Consider the following 18,746-nt stretch of genomic DNA (forward strand, 5'->3'; position numbering starts at 1 on the left):
TCAACTGTTTGTTAAACACACTCCGGTGAGTTCCATCGTAGAGGTATGCAAGGGTTATGTGTGGAAGAGACTGAGAACTGGCTCCTTCAATCTCTACTCCACCCCACTTCCAGGGAGCCCTCCTGTCTTGCAGGCTTTCTGTAGGATGAGTTATAGATACAGTTTATAGACTCTGCCAGTTATGCTGCTGAGATTGTCTTTATGTACATGTGATTTGGACAGCAGAATTAAGACAGGATCTCTCTTCCAGCCCCTTTCAGCTGTTTCTCTGTGCAAATAAGATTGTGGAAGTGGAAGGTTTTCTGAAACATTATTTCAGTGTCCATTCTCCAGCTTCCTATGCCCTAGGAGACATCTGCGGGGGTGACAGAGATGGTAGCTTCTTGATTCCTGAATCATGGATACAGGGTATGTTCTTGAACACATATTCCAGCAACAGCTAGCTGCCACGTACTACGTACCATGGACTGAATCGAAATTCAAAAATATCTTGACAGGTTGAAGTCAAAAGATTTTAGAAAAAATAGAGAGCCAGATCAATCTGTCTGGGGTAAGATTCTTGAAATAGAATACAAAATTCAGTTATAAAACTTCACACTAGGAGAGACCAGAACTGAAAACAATCCTTGTAAAAGAAAGCTGGGAATTTTTGTTACCTGCAAGTTCTATAGGAGCCTATGCTTGACCACAACTCTAAATGACCTCATTTTACCTTAGGCTCCTCTAATTACCGCTCAGATCCAGGAGAGAAAAGTTCAGCTGAGCCTGGCACCGCATGGACTCCGTCTGGACTGTTTTCATTTCTGGGTGTCTCGTTTAATTGACCACTTGTTTTAGGTCACTACAAAAGCAGACAGCACTGAGAGAGGCATGACCAAGATGACGAGCAGCCCCTATTACCCAATCCATTTATTAATTCATTCATCTATTTGTTTATTTATTCAACAAACTTTTATCGAGCACTTTGTATGTATCTAGCACTGGAAATGCAAAGTGAACAAAACGAAACTTCTGCCTCATGGATCTCACATTCTAGTGGGAGAGAAATATAATAATGTCAGGTAATTAATAAATGATCAGGAAAACAAAGCAGAGCAGAGAACACAGAGTAATGGGAGGAGTTATTTTCAATTGGGTGGTAACAAAGGTCTCTCTGGAGAGATGACCTCTGAACAAAAATCTGGATGGAGTGAGGGTAGAACCAGGTGTCTCTTGGGAGAAATAGCAGGTGGGAAGGCTCTGAGGTAGGGACAGCTCAGTGTGTTCAGGAAGGCCCGTGTGGCTGGAGTGGAGTGAAAGATGGGGCAGCAATTTCAGAGGACATCAGAGACTGGATCAGGTGCTGGTTTATGTAGGACCACCCAGGTCACAGTGAGCCTCTATGTTTCATTTTGGGTGTGCTGAGAAGCTACTGGAGAGATCTGAGTCAGGCAGTGACATGATCCGATTTCTGTTTCAAAAGGCTCACTCTGACTAATATTTAGAGAATGGATATCTAATGGGCTCCCCTCATGGCCCATGGTTGAGGAACCTGTGACCATGCCTCCCAGGTGCCTTGCATGGATGATGGGAGAAGGTGGGTGTGGTTGTCTTCCTCAGATATTTGAAGGGCATTGCACTTCCTTGAACAAAACTAGAAGGTACAGAGAAGCATCCCATAATAAAACGAACTTTCTAGCCAGCCGTGCTGCCAGGGTTCTCTTATAAAAGATGAACTCATGGTTACTCTTCAAGAAAAGGTTGGTCTTATAAAGTACCTAAATTCAAAGGAAGATGGGCTATACAACATTTATGGTCCTTTCCAACTCTAGGCATCTATTATTCTTCTCTCTTCTTAAAACTCTCTTAGGGAGCTGAGTTCTCTCTCTCTCTATAATGACCAGCCAAGAGCTACTCAATTAAATTAAATAACCAGAACTTGGTTTTATTTTTCCTGAGTAAATCCAAAGGAAAGGTAAGGATCCTTCCTATACACACCTTGTTCTTACGATTTCATTTCCTGAAGGAAATATACATATAGATATAGATAGGTATAGATAGATATATAATACCTATGGCATGCGCAATGTAATTTATGCTAATTAAAGGGAACATTGTCAGGAGTGGGCTAAGAAAAGGAGGAACACCTTTCACAAAATCATTTGATGGACTTAAGAGATGAAGCAATCTACTTCTGGATGGATCTAGAAGACAGGCATAAGACAAGCTGACCTTATATCGCCTCTAGCAGCCTTATAGGTCTCTTACAATCCTTTGTAAACAGAGAGCCACCGAAAAGTTGAAATCTGATAACCCCAGCTTGCCACTAGAGTATTATGCAAGAGAATGCAGAAGTCCTGGACCTTCCGTTGTCCCGCTAAGCTTCTGTTACTCTTATGAGAGATGTTATACAACTTGCTAATTACGAAAATCCTGGGCTCTCAGGCTTGGTTGGAGTCATGACTCAGATGCTCGCTAGCTGTGTGGCTTTGACTAAGTTAGAAAACCTCCCTAGACCTCCATCTCCTCATATGTAAAATGGGAAGAATCCCCATACCTTCTCATAGGGTTACTGCAGAATTAAGCAAAATAATCCACGTAATGTTCATTGTTAATAATAACAGCTACCATCTATTGAGCCCCTAGAATTGCCGGACATTGTACAGGAATGAACTCACTGAATTCTCTCAATCGTGCAGAGTACATATTGGTTTCTCTTTTTGACAGAGGCTCACAGAAGTTTGAGTAATTTGCCCAAGTTCACACAAGTTCATTCAAACTCGGGTCTGCCTAACCAGAATCCAGCTTCTAAGTATTTCTTGCTATATAGTCCACTATGTTATATTTTGCTTTATTATTTTTAAAAGAAATTCCTCTAATCTCACACTTGAAGGGCAGTTGAGAGTTTCTTTTCCTAGTGCCTTTAACAATTCAGAAACAGAACAGAATTTGTGAAGGACAGTTTCTCAGTTTGGCACCAACTACAGGTTGGGGCCATTTACCAAGTGTACTATTTTTGTGTCATCTGACCGAAGCAGCTGCTTTTGCATGCCTTCTAGGTTTGGAGCTGGGTAAGTCTCAGTCAGAGACTTATAACCTGTGGTCCCATGTGACAAAACATTTTGCTAAAGATGCTATTTTCTCCTTTTCCCAGACTTTCCTCCCTTTCTGCAGCTGTTTCCCCTTCTTCTTGAGAATTGATAAAAATTCTGAAACTCTTATTTTTATAGTTAATCTCATGTGACCTTACTATTGACAATGACCCGGTAGTTTCTCCCAGCTACAACACAGTTGATAAGATGCCAGTGCTAAGAACAAAGATCACCACCTGACGGAGCCGGGAGCAATCTTTCTGTATTGGGTCCTGGCCTGGCACGCACCATACTCTACCCCTAGTAACGACACTAAGCACAAGGACAGCTCCCGTGTGCTGGGAGCCTACGACTTGCTGAATATTTAACCTAGGAGTTAGCATTCATTCACTTGCTCATCCATTTACACAGTAAATATTTTATTGAGAGCGTATTATGTTCCACGCATTGTATTTAGGCACAGACAACACCAGCAATTAACAGAAGAACCCAGATTCTTGCTGGAGCTTACATTTTTTTGGATGGAAAAAGACATAAAATATACAACTATGTCAACGAGTGATAAGAGCTATGAATAAAGAATAAAAAAGGATGGTAAGAGTGATGAGAGAATGCAGTTAGCTCTTGAACTACACACATAAGGCCATTAGAATTATCCTATTTTACAGACGAAGATTTGAGTAGTTTGCCCAAAGTCACTCAGTGTTAGAACAGAATTTGCCATATTCTGATACTAACAGTAATAAATACAGCAACAGTGATTAATAGTCACCATCTATTAAGGTAGTTATACAATGGCATGAAGTAGTTATAAAATCCCATTTTATGAGTGAACAAACCAAGACTCAGAAAGATTAAATAATTTCCTCAAGGCTACATGGTAATGGTGGAGAAAACCCAGACTGAATGGTTCAAATTCCTGATTTTGTCACCACACCTTGCCTCCTGGGTTGAGTTTGTTTTGTCAGAAATTCTTCCTACTAAACTGAAAGTTCCTTGAGGACAGGGATTGCCTCTCCATCATCTCCTGAAAGTTCCACAACATCTGGCATAGAAAGTGTTGAACTTTCTCCATCTGGACCAGCCGAATTCCCCAAACAGACAGAACTCTAAATACCCAAGAAATACGGCTGCCAGTTCTAACATTCAGACCTCCTCAACCTCCCTTGGCAGTGAGTTGCAGTGTGTAATTAGCACTGCAGGCAATATTACCCTTGAACCCCAGAGTGCCAAATGACATTCAGAGTTCACAGTGCAATGGCAACCTGCTAGCATTAGCCTAACCTCCCCAAAATACCCATCTTCCCAAGTGGACTTATGACCTGCACACACTTGTTTGCCTCTTTATTAGACTTGTGTTTGTCTAGGAATGAAAGGAATAAACAAGTGGGATGCACATGCCTTGCATTTTAATGAGGGCCAGGATCCTTTGGAGCAAAGAGGGCATTGTGATGCCTTCGAAGAGCATGCGGAGTCTGGCCGCATCACCCCAAGTCCGGGCTAACAATGCTTTCCTCAACGTTCCTTGGCGTTGGTCACAGCTGTGCTTTGCACTTGCATACACATGGTGGCTAACCCAGGGTAAATGATCAGATTAGGTGAAGGATGAATGATTTCTCTCCTTACTGTTGTTCAAGTTGCTTCATGGGAGGACAACACAGCTAAATGTAAGCATTTTGGGAGCAAGTATAATTCTTTCTGGGTTAAGATTTAGTGAAGAGTGGAGAATTCTCAAAGTCAGGCAAACCTAGGTTCAAACTTCAGGGCTGCTGCTCCCTAGCTGGTTGAGTCTGGAGACAACTCATCAGACTTTTCTGCTCTCACTGAGCCTTCAGTTCTCAGCTCAGAGAGAGGCCTTCCTGACCCCATCCACACCCCTCACACACACACACACACACACACACACACATGTCATTATTCTCTTTCTCCCCAGTCTTTACGCCTTGCAATACTTACTCTGTAATAGGGAAGAACCTTCGTATTCTATTACAAGTTAATCACTAAAGGGATGTTGCCTATAAGCTTAAATTATAGATAATGGCCCATCGCTGGGAACCCTGCTTCCCAGGTAATGAACATTAAGCTAAAATACCTTTGTTTAGCTCACAGGAAACATCCTGACCAGGCCCACCTGTGAACGACTGCAGGCAGGAAGAAATGAACACATCCCCTCTGGAGGTTGATGGGACCCAGGAAGTGTTTGACTTTAGTCCCTCCCCTTTTAGTATAAAAGGAACCTGAATTCTAACTCAGGCAAGATGGTTCTTTGGGGCACGAGCTCACCATCTTCTTGGTTTGCTGGCTTTCTGAATAAAGTCATTCTTCCTTGCCCCAGCAACTCGTCTCTCAATTATCGGCCTGTTGTGTGGCGAGCGGTATGAGCTTAGACTCGGTAACAACTTCTGGCATGTGTGCCTCTCCCACTAGACTGTAAACCCCACGAGATTAGAAACCAAGTCTATGCCTCTTCTCATTTATCCCCAGAGTCTGGCACAGTGCCTGGCACACAGAGACATTCAATTAATGTTGGTTCAATGAATTAACAAAGGAAGAAGATTGTGAAGAGAGAGGAAGGGAAATGTAACCAGAGTGTGGAGGATTGAGACAGAGGAGAAAAGGGATGAGGCAACTGTCCTGCAGCTTTATTCTCTGTAAAATGGCAGCAGGGTTGCTGGAGGCTTCTCCCTCCACCTCCAAGGCCAGAGTTCTCAAGAATTTTCTAGATCCTAGAGGATGGCTAAGCCAACCCTAGAAAAATAATGCTACTTTCTTTGCTCCCGTTTCCATGCACCCCAGGCACGCTAGGAAATTGCAAAACCCTGCTGATAGTGGCTATGCATGCTCATGCCACTTCACTTTTGCAATGCAAAGTCTCCAGGAGTCTTGGCCATGTTTTTAATTACTACATATTGACTTAGCCCTTGAATGGTTTATACACAATATCGCAAATTTTTCCAGTCTTTTCAAGTCTTCCAATTCCATCACTCTCAGGGAACAACTTTTATCTCCTAATCTCCTCAAAAGATCAAGGTTATTCTAATATATTTAACAGACTCTACATACAGATTTTATTCATAGTGACTCCATACACAAAATATGCTTTGGAGGGTGAGGAATACTGGTAAAAACTGATTTTTTTTTCTAGTTTTTGCCTAAGGATTAAATTATAGATTGAGGTGTTTCTGAGGACAATTGCCTGTCTTGTGCTATTTAAGAAGGTCATTCTCTGGCAGCCTGGCTATATTTTTAGTCAATTTGGAGCCACTGGGGGTGGATATTAGGGCTATAAATATCAGAGGTAATAGTAATAAGGGGTTTAAGGTCCAGTGAGTACTGGATGAACATCCTGTAACATCTCACAGCATGGCTTCCCAAGGCAAACACGGCCAACCAAGGACTAAAAGACACTCTCAGAACAAAGACATCTCTTACAAGCTCACCTCAGAGATATTACGGGTTTGGTTCCAGACCACTGCAATAAATCAAATACCGCAATAAAGCAAGTCACGCAAATGTTTTAGTTTCCCAGTGCATATAAAAATGATGTTTACACTATCTTGTAGTCTATTAAGTGTGCAATAGCATTGTGTCTAAAAATCAGTGTACATAACTTAATTTAAAAATACATTATTGCTAATAAATGCTAACTGTTGTCTGAGCCATCAGCAAGTCGCAGTCTTTTTGCAACAGTCGCATCAAAGATCACTGATCACAGATCACATAACAAATATAATAATAATGAAAAAGTCTGAACTATTGCAAGAATTACCAAAATGTGACAGAGACACAAAGTGAGCCAATGCTGCTGGAGAAGTGGTGCCCATTGACTTGTTTCATGCAGGGTTGCTACAAACATTTCGTCTATAAAGAAAAACGGAGGACAGTATCTGCGAAGCACAGAGAAGCAAGTAAAATGAGATATGCCTGTATAAAGAAGCCAGACAAGCATCTTTCCTTGCGGTGATCTGACAAGCAGGGGCCACTGTGCTCTCTGAGCTTCCTGCCTGAGCTGTTCTGTCAACCAACCATGGAAGATGTTCCCAACTTTTCCAAACTCTTTATTTTACCCTTGCTTTGAAATAGTCATTTGAAATAAAAATAATAAATGCCTAGTGGACCACTAGGCAAATGCTCTTCCCGTTTTTTTAGACATCATCTCACTTAACCCCAGTAACAATCACACATACAGGAATTATCATCATCTGTAATTCACAAGGGTGGAAACTGAGATACAGAGAAATTAAGTGATAGAGCTGGGGCTTAAGCAGTGTGGCTCCAGAGCCTGGGTGCCTAACCACGACCCCATTCCTTCTGCCTTATCTTTGGGATGGACAGTATTTAATCAGAAATCAGAAATCAGTTTCTCCATTATTAAACCCATTTAGGATAAATGTAATTGACCATCAGCCTTAGGGTCAGCTGTAGTCAGAAGTTTGGGAATTCAGCAGACCTTGGTTTGAATTCTAAGAGCTGTGAGAACTTACCCAGTTTTTTAAATTCTGTGGGGCTTCATGTTTTCATTCTAAAAATGGGAATATAGGTAACTCCTTCAAAGGGTGGTTTTGAGCAAGTGTAGGCAAACTTTTCTTGCAAGGGGCCAAATAATAAGTATTTTAGGTCTTGTGGGCCATTCAACAATCTCCTATCACAGCTACACAACTTGCTGTTGGAGCATGAAAGCAGCCACAAGCTATACAGAAACAAACGAGGTGGCTGTGTTTCAACAAAACTTTATTTACAAAATAGGCAGTGACCGGATCTGGCCTACAGGCTACAGTCCTCCGACCTCTGATTTTGAGGATTACATGAGATAATGCATGTGCTTTGCATGATCCCTGGAATACAAGTCATCAAAAATGGTAATAAAATTATCGTTTCAGCATGAGATGACAGTGCTTTCAAGTTGGGTCAAAAAAATCCCAACCAAAATCAAGGAAATTTAACATTTTCAGGAACCTCTGAAGTCTTACTGGTGTAAATGTAAAACTTTCATAACTTTTAAAATATTGACAAATTATCAACACTCTACCCCCAATATAACCTTATAGGTAGGGTTGCCAGAGAAAATACTTTTTTAGTATTTTCAATATCGGGGACATAATTATACTAAAAAAGTATTTCTTGTTTATTTGCAATTGAATTAAACTGGGGCATTCTGGAGGTTTTATTGTTGTTGTCTATTTTGGTTCCCTTGCCTGTTTTTTCCTAAATCTGATGACCCTACCTACAGACCTCTGTGATTCCACAATTTGGGAACCACTGGTTTTATCACATAACAAGAATAGCCCAACACAAGCAACATTTTGTTCTTTCAGGGAGGGAAAGAATTACATTCTTATGGAATTATCCCTAAGGTTCAAAACTAATAAGTCCCCTGGGTAGAAGCCACTGAAACACTATGAGACAACCAGTGCTCTGTGTTCACGGGTGCCAAGAACAAGCTTAGGTCACCCAAGGAAAAAGTGCAATAATCTTGCATTTGTTCCTGCTGATTAAAGTCAAGCAGCTTCCTGGAAATTGCTTGGCGGCCCTCATGTCACTATGTTGAATTAATATCTGAGCAGAATTAATGATGGAAAAACTCAATTATATCCAACACATCCAAAGTTTTGCAGTTGGATTTGTCAGTAATCAAACTGTGTCCTGAGAAAGCCCATTTTGTCAGTAAACAAAGCTTCTGTGTGGAGAAGAAATATTCTGTGCACATAAACACGGGTGCCTAAATTCCTGATAAATATTTGATAATGAGGACGTGGATGGAGTAGGTGCCTTCAGCCATCAGAGATCTTCCAACAAGTAGGATTATAAAATCATTCTCAGGGGATTTAGGGGAAAAAAAAAACAACGAGAAATCTGGCTCAGCATGCCACAAACGTGTCTTTCAAATTTTAAAGAAGGAAGATGATATTTGACATGTCCATGAAGGTGAAAAGCATTGTGTTTTCATTAAAGTAGTGTGGCATTTAGTATCCAAAAGCGAATATTTGAGTTTCAGGTCTACCTCTTCCAAGCTTTGCAACTTTGAATAATTCACTTAGTCTCTCTGAGCCTCTGTTTCCTATCCCTAATGGGCATTCTTACAGAGACGTAAGAATGCCCATCTCTTAGGCTTTGATCAGGGTCAAAGGAGATCATGGTAATGAAAATGTTCGCTAACTGAAACAGCAATATATCGTCAGCTGTCATTCCTAGGGGCAACACCATAATCTCTGGTGACCAAAGAGCAAAATAATGTTGTATTGCTACCAGCTGAAGCCACGCTAAGGGAATTATGCTCTCATGAAATCTGTATTAATTCAAATCTGTATTAAGCCATAAGAAAGTATCACAAACTGGATGGCTTAAATAACAGAAATGTATTGTCTCTCAGTGCTGGAGGCTTAGATGTCCAAAATCAAGGTGTCAGAAGGGTTGGTTCCTTCTGAGGGCTGTGAGGGAGGGAACTGTTCCAGGCCCCTTTTCTTGGCTTCGTAGATGGCCGTCTTCTCTCTGTGTCTCTTCCCATCATCTTCCTCCATGTCTCTGTGTCGAATTTCCCCTTTTTACAAGGACACCAGTCATATTGGATTAGGGCCCGCCCTGATGAGCTCACTCTACTTTGATTACCTCTGTAAAGACCCTATGATGGTTAATTGTTACGTGTCGATGTGTTTGGGCTAAGGGATGCCCCTATAGCTGCCAAAACATTTCTGGGGGTGTCTGAGGGGTGTTTCTGGAAGCGACTAGCATTTGAATTGATTGAGTAAAGAAGATCACCCTCGGGACTTCCCTGGTGGTCAAGTGGTAAACAATCCGTCTTCCAATGCAGAGGATGTGTGTTCCATCCCTGGTCGGGGAACTGAGATTCCACATGCCGCAGGGCAACTAAGCCTGCCCGCCACAACTATTGAGCTCACACACCTCAGTGAGACAGCCCACGTGCCGCAAACTACAAGCCGGGGCGCTCTGGCACCCTCCCGCCACAACTAGAGAGAGAAAACCCGCACGCCACTAGAGAGAAGCCTGTGCACCGCAACGAAGAGACTGTGCGCTGTAACGAAAGATCCCACACGCCTCAACAAAGATCCCGTGTGCCGCAACTAAGTCTCGACGCATCCAAAAAAATAAAGAAAGTAAATAAAATAAATAAAAATTTTTTAAAAAATCACCCTCAACAAGGCTGGTGAGCACCATCCAATCCACTGAGGGCTTGAACCGAACAAAAAGATGGAGGAAGAGTGAATTTTCTCTTTTTGCTTGAGTTGGGACATCCATCTCCTTCTGCCCTCAATATCAGTGCTCCTGATTCTCAAACCTTTGGACTCAGACTGGGACTTACACCACTAACCCTGCAATTCTTTGGACTCAAAGTGAATTACACCACCAGTTTTCCTGGTTCTCCAGCTTGCAGACAACACATCAATGGTCTTCTCAGCCTCCATACTCGTGTGAGCCAATTTCTATTATGAATCTCTCTCTCACTCCATATACATATATCTATATATAGATATATGTATATAGTTGACCCTTGAACAACTCAAGGGTTGGGTGCTGACCTTCAGAGCAGTCAAAAACCTTTGTATAACTTTATAGTCGGCCTTCTGTACCCACAGTTCCGCACCTATGGATTCAACCAGCCTCAGATGGAGTAGAAATGTAGTACATATTTATTGAAAAAAATCCACGTATAAGTGGACCCATACAGTTCAAACCTGTGTTGTTCAAGGGTCAAGTGTATATCCTATTGATCCTGTTTCTCTGGAGAACCCTGACTAATATGGAACTTCTCTCCAAATAAGATCGCATTTAAAGGTATTGGGGGTTAGGACTTCAAGGAGTGGGGGATAGACACAAATCAACCCATGACAAGATCTTTCATTTATTTTGTTAAAAAGTCACCAAACTGATTCACAGTGTTTCCCAACCAAGGCCTGCTTCTCAGATGAAACATTTCACCCTACAATGGAGACCTACCTGCTCCTTGAGTGTCTAAGAAGATGAATTATTTACTTTAGAATAAAGATCTAAGGCCATGGCCACGTATCTCCTCCAGACACCAGAACATTAGGCAGTGTCTCTCTTTTCAGAGAATTCTCTTTATCCTGCAACATACATGTCATCACTTTTCCTTATATTTAGCTTGGAAACAAAAACTTGTCACCCTGATACAGTCACTGAAGTTTTTAGATTTCAAACTCAATTCATTGTTCAAGAAATGTATTCACTTGTTATCTCTCACTTCTGCATTAGCCCACAGATTGTTGATACATTTTCAAATCAGATACCTTCATGAAATTAGAGAATTAATAAGTGGAGACACACACACATGCACACAAGTAATATCTCATATATAATAGATCTATATAACTTAGAATAATAGTGAAGTTTTTAAGTAAAATTAGACCTTTTTTAAACTCATGCTTTCTTAGCAACTCAATATCAGTTTTTGGTCAACTATCTCGCAATTTTAGAAAATGTAAATGTCCCATACAGATGGATATATGGGTACATGGCTGTATGTCTCAGAGGGTCATCAAAGCATTATTTGTAACATCAAAAGATAGAAACAACCTGATGTCCACCAGAGGTTAGTTAAACAAAGCATGAGACAGCCACAGAATGGAACACGATTCACCACCCCCCAAAGACCATGTTTTTGAAAAATATATAATGACATGGGGTAACACACTTGGTATGTTTTAGTGAAAAGCAGGTTACAGAAGGATATGCATGATTCCAATTTTAAGACTACATGTGCATAAAAGAATATAGAAGGGATATTCACTGACATGTTAACATGCTTATCTATAGGTGCTACGATTGTAGACAATTTTTTGTTTCTTCCTGGTACTTTCCTTAAATTTTTTCTACAAAATGCATGAATCACTTTAAAAATGAATATATGACTTTTTCTAATAAATGGGAATTTCCTTCTGAAACGTTATTGCCTTACACATTGTACCATTCATACCATTGGGTGACTATTTTTCACAGATCTTAGTACTGGACTTCTAGGGGATAATAGAGGGAGATCAAATATTTATAAAAATAATTATGTACTTAGCACTTTAATGCAACCTACGATGTTATAAGAAGGCCTTGATGAAAAAGTATATTCTCAATGAAGTATACAGAATGCACAGAGGAGGAGTATTCCTGACATAGGAAATGGCATAAGTAAACAAACATGCAGCAAAATGCCAGGTTTCCTCTGGGAGTAACAGAAACTTCAGTATGAGTTGTTTGTAAGGTTTCTAACAGAATGCCAGGGGATGAGGCAGGAATATTAAGTCAAGGGATGGATGATCATAAAATTTATTGTTCAAACTAGGGCCTTTTGAGAGTGAACGTTGAGTGCTCATAATAGCTACTAGGAGACACCAGGCATGCACTAGGAATATACAGGGAAACCAGGACATAAGACTTCCCTACAAAGGGCTGGGTCACAGTGGGCCTTAAATGCCAGCCTAAGTAAGATATTTGAACTTCATACACACAAGCTTGGAATCCTGGGGTTGAAAGGAAATGTCAATGCCCTCCAGCTTGGCCACCCCATCCCTGCCTCTCCAAATTTCCCAAGAATATTTATCAAGTCTTTGTTTAAATATCTCGGTGACAAAGAATGCATTGCCTTGGAACAGCTCTGTTAGAAAATTCTTCATTGTATTGAGCTGAAATTTATCTCCCTGTATCTCCCACCCATTTGGCTCAGCACTGCCATCTCAGAGAGAAAAGCACAATACTAATCTCTCTTCCCATGGAGAGTGAAAGATGTAAAGACAGATAATATGGCTCTCTAGACTTTCTCCTTTGCAGGTTAAATGTCCTACAGACATCCTTCCTACAGCATCCCTGAAGTTTGTCACTATTTGCTTTGTATCTCCTAATTAGCTTTTAAAATGTTCCTCTCTTGTCATCTCCCTGCTACCATCTTTGTTGGAGCCACCATCCCTTCTTGCTTATACTATAATAACTCCTCCTATGTCGTTTCTCTCCCTCTCTCTCTCTCTCTCTCTCTCTCTCTCACTGACCATCCCTCCAACCCATTGTCCATATTGACCTTTCCAAAACACAAAACTGATTGTGACACTGCTTTGCTTACAACCTTCAATGGCTCCCTATTCTCCTCAGGATCAATTACAGCTTCAGAGCATGAAGTTCTAGCCCCGACCACCACTCTAGTCTCATCTCCCTCATCCCCTCTCCTCTGTGTGTGTATCCCTTCTCTCAGTTCCTTGCACAGGACTTTTGTCCTATGGAAGTTACTGTCACCTGCACTAGGAACCCTCTTCCCTATACCACCTGAGCCTTGATAACCCCTACTCAGCTTTTGGGTTTCAATTTAAACATCACTGCTTCCAGAAAGTCTACCCCAATTCCATTAAGTCTGGATTAAAAACCCCTTCTTAAGTGGTTCCTCAGGGACCTATTATACAAGTAAAACATTTAATTAAAATCACCTGCTTATTCATCTAACACCTTTGCTATATTGTGAACTCTGTGAGAGCAGGTCTGCTCTTTTCAGCACTGTTGTCATAAGTATCTAGCACAGTGATTGGCAAATAGTATGTATGTGTGTGTGTGTGTGTGTGTGTGTGTATATATATATATATATAATATATGTATGTGCTCAAAAAATGTGTTAATGTGTAGCACCCAGAACCAGATACAATTGTTCTAAATGTGGTCCGCATAATATAGATTAGAATGTCTATTGCCTTCCATGTGCTATACTCCATACCTCTTTTAATAAAACCTAACATTATTTTAGAAGAAACATCTCATGGTTGATTTTATTGTCAGTTTAAATCCCTAAACCTTAACTATATGAAGCCACCACTTCTGTCTTTAACTTTCCCTCTCTGTCTTTTCTCCCTCTCTCTCTCTCTCTCTCTCTCTCTCTCTCTCTGTCACACACCCAATAATTTGCAATTGATTTTTGGCAGCCATACATGATATATTTTATATCTATTTTTGCACACTGCTTCTAAAAATAAAAAGTCAAAGTATGCTACAACTTATTGATAACTTCTGGACTCCTAATCCTTATGCCTTTTCTCTGAGCAAATGTGATCAATGTGCTATGCCTTCATGGATGTTAAGAATATTGAATAAAACAGGAATGAAGACGGACCCCAGTAGCATACCATCCTAAAGACGTCCATCTGTCAATCAGCTATTCTTTAGTAAATGCATTCAGTCATTAATCCGGCCCACATGCATGCTTCTAATCCAGAAGAATATCACAAGATCTGGGCCCTTCCTAAAATCAAGGTTTTTGAATTGATTAATGTTAAGTGAGTATAACCATGTTCCAGGTATTTTCACAAACTTTATTTTAGTCACCATTTCCAACACCTGTTATCCTTTTTAATAGATGATAAAACTGTCACTCAGAGAGAAAGTCACACAACTAGCAAGTGCCAAAGCAGGGACATGAGCCCAAGTCCTGTGACTCCAAATTCAATACCACACATTACACTGAGATCCTCTAAAAGAGAAAATATGCATTATTGGACTTATGTGGGCTCCTATTAATCACCACCTACTCTCCCAAATATCTGTTGAATGAATGAATTCTTTGATTCAAGATTCTTAACCCGAGGTTCATGACAACACAAGGGGGTCCAAGAGTAGGCTTGTATGAACCTCCCGAAAGTTTATGAAAAGTGCCATGTTTGTATATTGTGCATTTTTTCTGAGAAGAGTAATGTACATTTGAGTCTCAAAAGGACTGTGGCTCCAAACAAGAATAATCTGCAGTTTATATAACTCTTCATCATCATTCACCTCTGTCTAGAGTTTCAAACGCACAAATTTCTTCAGAAAATCAAACTGAATTTTTTCATCTGTAGTCTCCAAAGCCTCCATCACTCTCTAGCAGCTCTTAGAGATCTCACTTGTTGGTCCCTTCTGAGCCTTCCTTCTGGTATCAAAAGATGCCAGCTTGTATCTTTGATATCAGCTTATCAAAAGGCTCTCTTAAAAGTCCACCTAGCTTGGTCTTCAACCTCTTCCCAGGCCAGGTACTATCCTGAAAATGATTCCTTCGCTTTCGCAAGCCAAAGCAAAATTGCAAAAGGCTTTTCATGCAGCTTTTCCCAGCCTTGGGCAAGGTTGGGATAGATGTGGACAGCAATAGGAGAAACCCACTGAGATGTGGATGGGAGAGGGAGTTGGTAGATCTGGAGACTTGGGGGATTATCTTAAGTACCAAGGAAGTCTAAAACCTTCTTTTGTTAAATAATTGGAAGACTACGCCTTTTCCTGATAATCAGGGTTGACTTTCATTCTTCATTCTTTACCATATTGTATTATACATTGTATCTCTGTCATCTTATTCAGTGCCTGAAGATCATAGTCATTGACAAGAATTGTACAAGAATTCACACAAACTTACTGCGCATCCTCATTGGGTCCAGGCTACAGGCTCGAAGGATGCTCAGACAAATAGAGCTGATGCCTGCCCTCGAGGAGTCTACAGACCAGTGGAGGACAGACAAGTAAATAGATACTTGCAATAAAGAATGGTAAATGCTCTGATAGAAGGAATAGAGGAAGCTCTGGGAGAAAAGGGGAGAGCCACCCACCCATTCTGGAGGAAGAGGAGCAGTCTCCAGGAGAAAGTGGTTCTCAGCTGAGTCCTTAGGGAAAAATAGAAGTTAGACCTAAGACAAGGACAAAGAGGAAAGCCATGTTTAGTAATTAGTTTAATATGCCTAAATTTGCATACAACATGCATAAAGTGTGTATTAAAATGTGCATAATATGTGGAGAGGGAGTGAATGATGAGAGATAAAATGGAAGAGAAAGGCAAGTCCCAGAGAACCTGTGTACATCAACATTATTCTCAAAAGGAAGAAAATAGGAATCCACTGTAGACTTTCCAAAACAGAGCTGCATGATCATATTGCATTTTAGAAAGACCATTTGATACAGTATGGTGACAAGACAGGGGGCATGGGGATGGGTGGTACTGGCCTAAAATGAGACTAACAGAAAGTTGTGACCAGAATCAAATTTGGGGTGGTACTGACTTACACTAAAACAGTGGAAGCTGAGCTGGAGACACAGGTATGTGTATGAAATGCATTAAGCAGGGAGAGCAGATAGGACTAGGTGTCATGAATGAAAGAGAGGAATGATGATTCTGTCTAGGATGATTCTGTCGTGTCTGGCTTGGACAGCTAGGGATGCCATTTGAGCAGTGAGAATAGAAAAGGAGGAGCAGGCCTGGGAGAGAAAGGGAGAAGAGAAATTCAGTTTGAACATGTTGATTTTAAGGTGCTCCATGGAGATGCACCTTAAAGTGGAGATGCTCTATAGAAAAGGTTGGTATTTAGGAGAAAGATCTGGATAGGCTATAGATTTGTCTGTAGTGGGTGAACCCATGGGGGTGGAAGAGGTTTCCTAGGGAGACTACTGGATGGAAAGGGAAGAGAGTCAAGGAACAGAGGAACACACCAACACTGATGAAGGGAAGACCTTTAGAGGCATTAAATGAAACTCAAAAGGTCAGAGGGAAACCAGGGAAGCATGGTATCAAAGAATCCAGGACGGAGTTTAAAAAGAAAGAAAGAAAGAAAGGGATGGGGGGGATGACCAACAGTTCAAAATGACACCGAGAAGACTTGGGGAAGGTTGAACACAACACTCTCTGGTTTAGCTCCCAAGAGGTCTCTGGTGGCCCTGGCCAAGGTTTGTCTTCAGAAGGGAGGGCAGAAGCCATTGACTGTGGGTGAGCAAGTTACTGGGTAGTGAGGGCATTGAGATGGTGAATGTCACCCACTCGTTCAAGAAGTTTGGTGGGGCCGACTTCCCTGGTGGCTCAGTGGTTAAGAATCCGCCTGCCAATGCAGGGGACACCGGTTCAAGCCCTGGTCCGGGAAGATCCCACATGCCGCAGAGCAACTATTGAGCCTGTGGTCTAGAGCCTGCGAACCACAACTGCTGAAGCCCGCATCGCGGGCACCGCAACGAAGAGTAGCCCCGGCTCGCTGCAACTAGAGAAAGCCCGAGTGCAGCAACCAAGACCCAATGCGGCCAAAAATTAAATAAATTTATTTATTTAAATAAAAACCGTTTGGTGGGACGGTAAAGGAGAAACATTATTTTCAGCTAGAGAGGAAGTGCAGAAACTCAACAAACATCGATTGACTGAAGTGAGGAAAACGTCCTATTCCCGGCAGACCCGGCTGGGTGAAAAATTCATAAACAAATGCCAGAACCGGCTTCCCTCTCTGCGTCCTGCTGAGCGCTAGAAAGGCTTTTGTGTTCATTGTCTTTCTCAGTGAGAAGCGGCTCGGTTCGGGGCTGAACCTGTTAAAATGAAACCAGAGTGTGTGGCGAGACAGCCATCGAAAGCCTTTGACCCACCGCTCGCACCTGAACGCCGGCTGTGCCCACTGCCCCTTCCGACCCTCCCCACCTGCCGTATTGGCCCTGCGAGATTTCCAAGTCCGGAGTAGAAGCACCCCTGCTCAGCTGAGACTCCGGGCTCCCTCAACTCTTCTCCAAAAACGAGCCAGATTCATCTGAAAGTCAGCTTGTTCAAATAGTGAAGTACAAAGGGCCGAGGGGCTGGCTGTGCCGCCGCCGGCTCTGTGCACGCGGGGCAGCGCCATCCCTTTGTGGAGCCCCCGAGGGGACCCGGCCATGTGGAACGGGCTCCCTCCATCAGCGAGATGTCTGCTGCCTTTGGAGTCAAGTGTAGGATCCCACAGCACGTTACTGAAGCAGATGGCTTTAAAAATCCCTATCCTCCCTGCAAAGCCCTGGTCCAACAGGTTATCAGCCAAACGCCGAGCCCTCTCGCGGCCCCGGAGGACCGAGCTCCCCGAACCCCGCGACCCGCTGCGCCCAGGGGAGCTCCCACTTGGCACAGGTTCCAGCCGCGGTGACCGGAGACTCGTCCACGGCCCCCTCTCTGCAGGGACTACCGGCTGGGTTTCCAGAAACGAGATACGTATTTACAAACCCAAACATTCCCTGGCAACCAAAGCTCGAAATGAGTTCCGCTCTGCATCTCGCGCGCCTGGAAATCGCTGCAGCTGAGTGCACGGGAACGCAGCCCAACGGGGACCGCTTTCCGGCATATCCGGAGGCCCTTTGCAAGGTTTCTCGGCTGACAGAACAGCAGCTGGGACCCGGGAGCCCAAGCAATGGAGGACGGAGAGAGGGAGGCGCCTACCGTACCCGCTCGGCGCGGCGGCTCATCGCTGCGGCCGTCTGGGCGCCTGCTCCGGCCCGGGCGCTGCGGACGCGGCCTCTGCTGTGAGCTCTGCCCCGGGACGGCTGCCTCGGGCTGCTCTTGTTTGCACTGGGCCGTTTGCTTTTGGGATTTCTCCAATGCAGATGTAGTCAGGGGGCCGCTGTCCCGGGGGACAATGATTCCATTGGAAGCTGGCCTTTGACAAGACTCACACATGACCTTTGACTAAAATGGCTTTGGGGAAGGAAAGTGACCGGAGGCTGAAGACCGGGCATCCAGGGCAGCCGTCCGCATTCCCACCCCCAACAGTGCCAAGTTAATTTTTCATCCCGTAATCTTTCAAGGAGAGTCTCTGTGAGGTTTGATTTGCCATTTCTCCCTCATTCTGCCGGATCCTTTATCCGGGGTTTCCGAAAGGATTTTGCTGCCGAAGTTTCCTGCCGTGTTGTTGATGAGTTCCCTGAGTTAGCATTCCCAGGTTAAAC

The 18,746-nt window shown here is 42.7% G+C and overlaps 1 protein-coding gene across 1 annotated transcript in view; it reads right to left on the minus strand.

Moving 5' to 3' along the window:
* ENPP2 (ectonucleotide pyrophosphatase/phosphodiesterase 2) overlaps positions 1-18,469 on the minus strand; it is a 104,926-nt gene extending 86,457 nt beyond the window's left edge. Inside the window, exon 1 of the mRNA XM_061172128.1 lies at positions 18,246-18,469. Within this exon, the coding sequence (XP_061028111.1) occupies positions 18,246-18,266 (21 nt within the window). The 5' untranslated portion in view covers positions 18,267-18,469. The remainder of the gene's footprint in view (positions 1-18,245) is intronic.
* Positions 18,470-18,746: the final 277 nt, after the last annotated feature.

Source organism: Eubalaena glacialis, chromosome 17 (assembly GCF_028564815.1).
Source record: "Eubalaena glacialis isolate mEubGla1 chromosome 17, mEubGla1.1.hap2.+ XY, whole genome shotgun sequence".
Lineage (NCBI taxonomy): Eukaryota > Metazoa > Chordata > Mammalia > Artiodactyla > Balaenidae > Eubalaena > Eubalaena glacialis.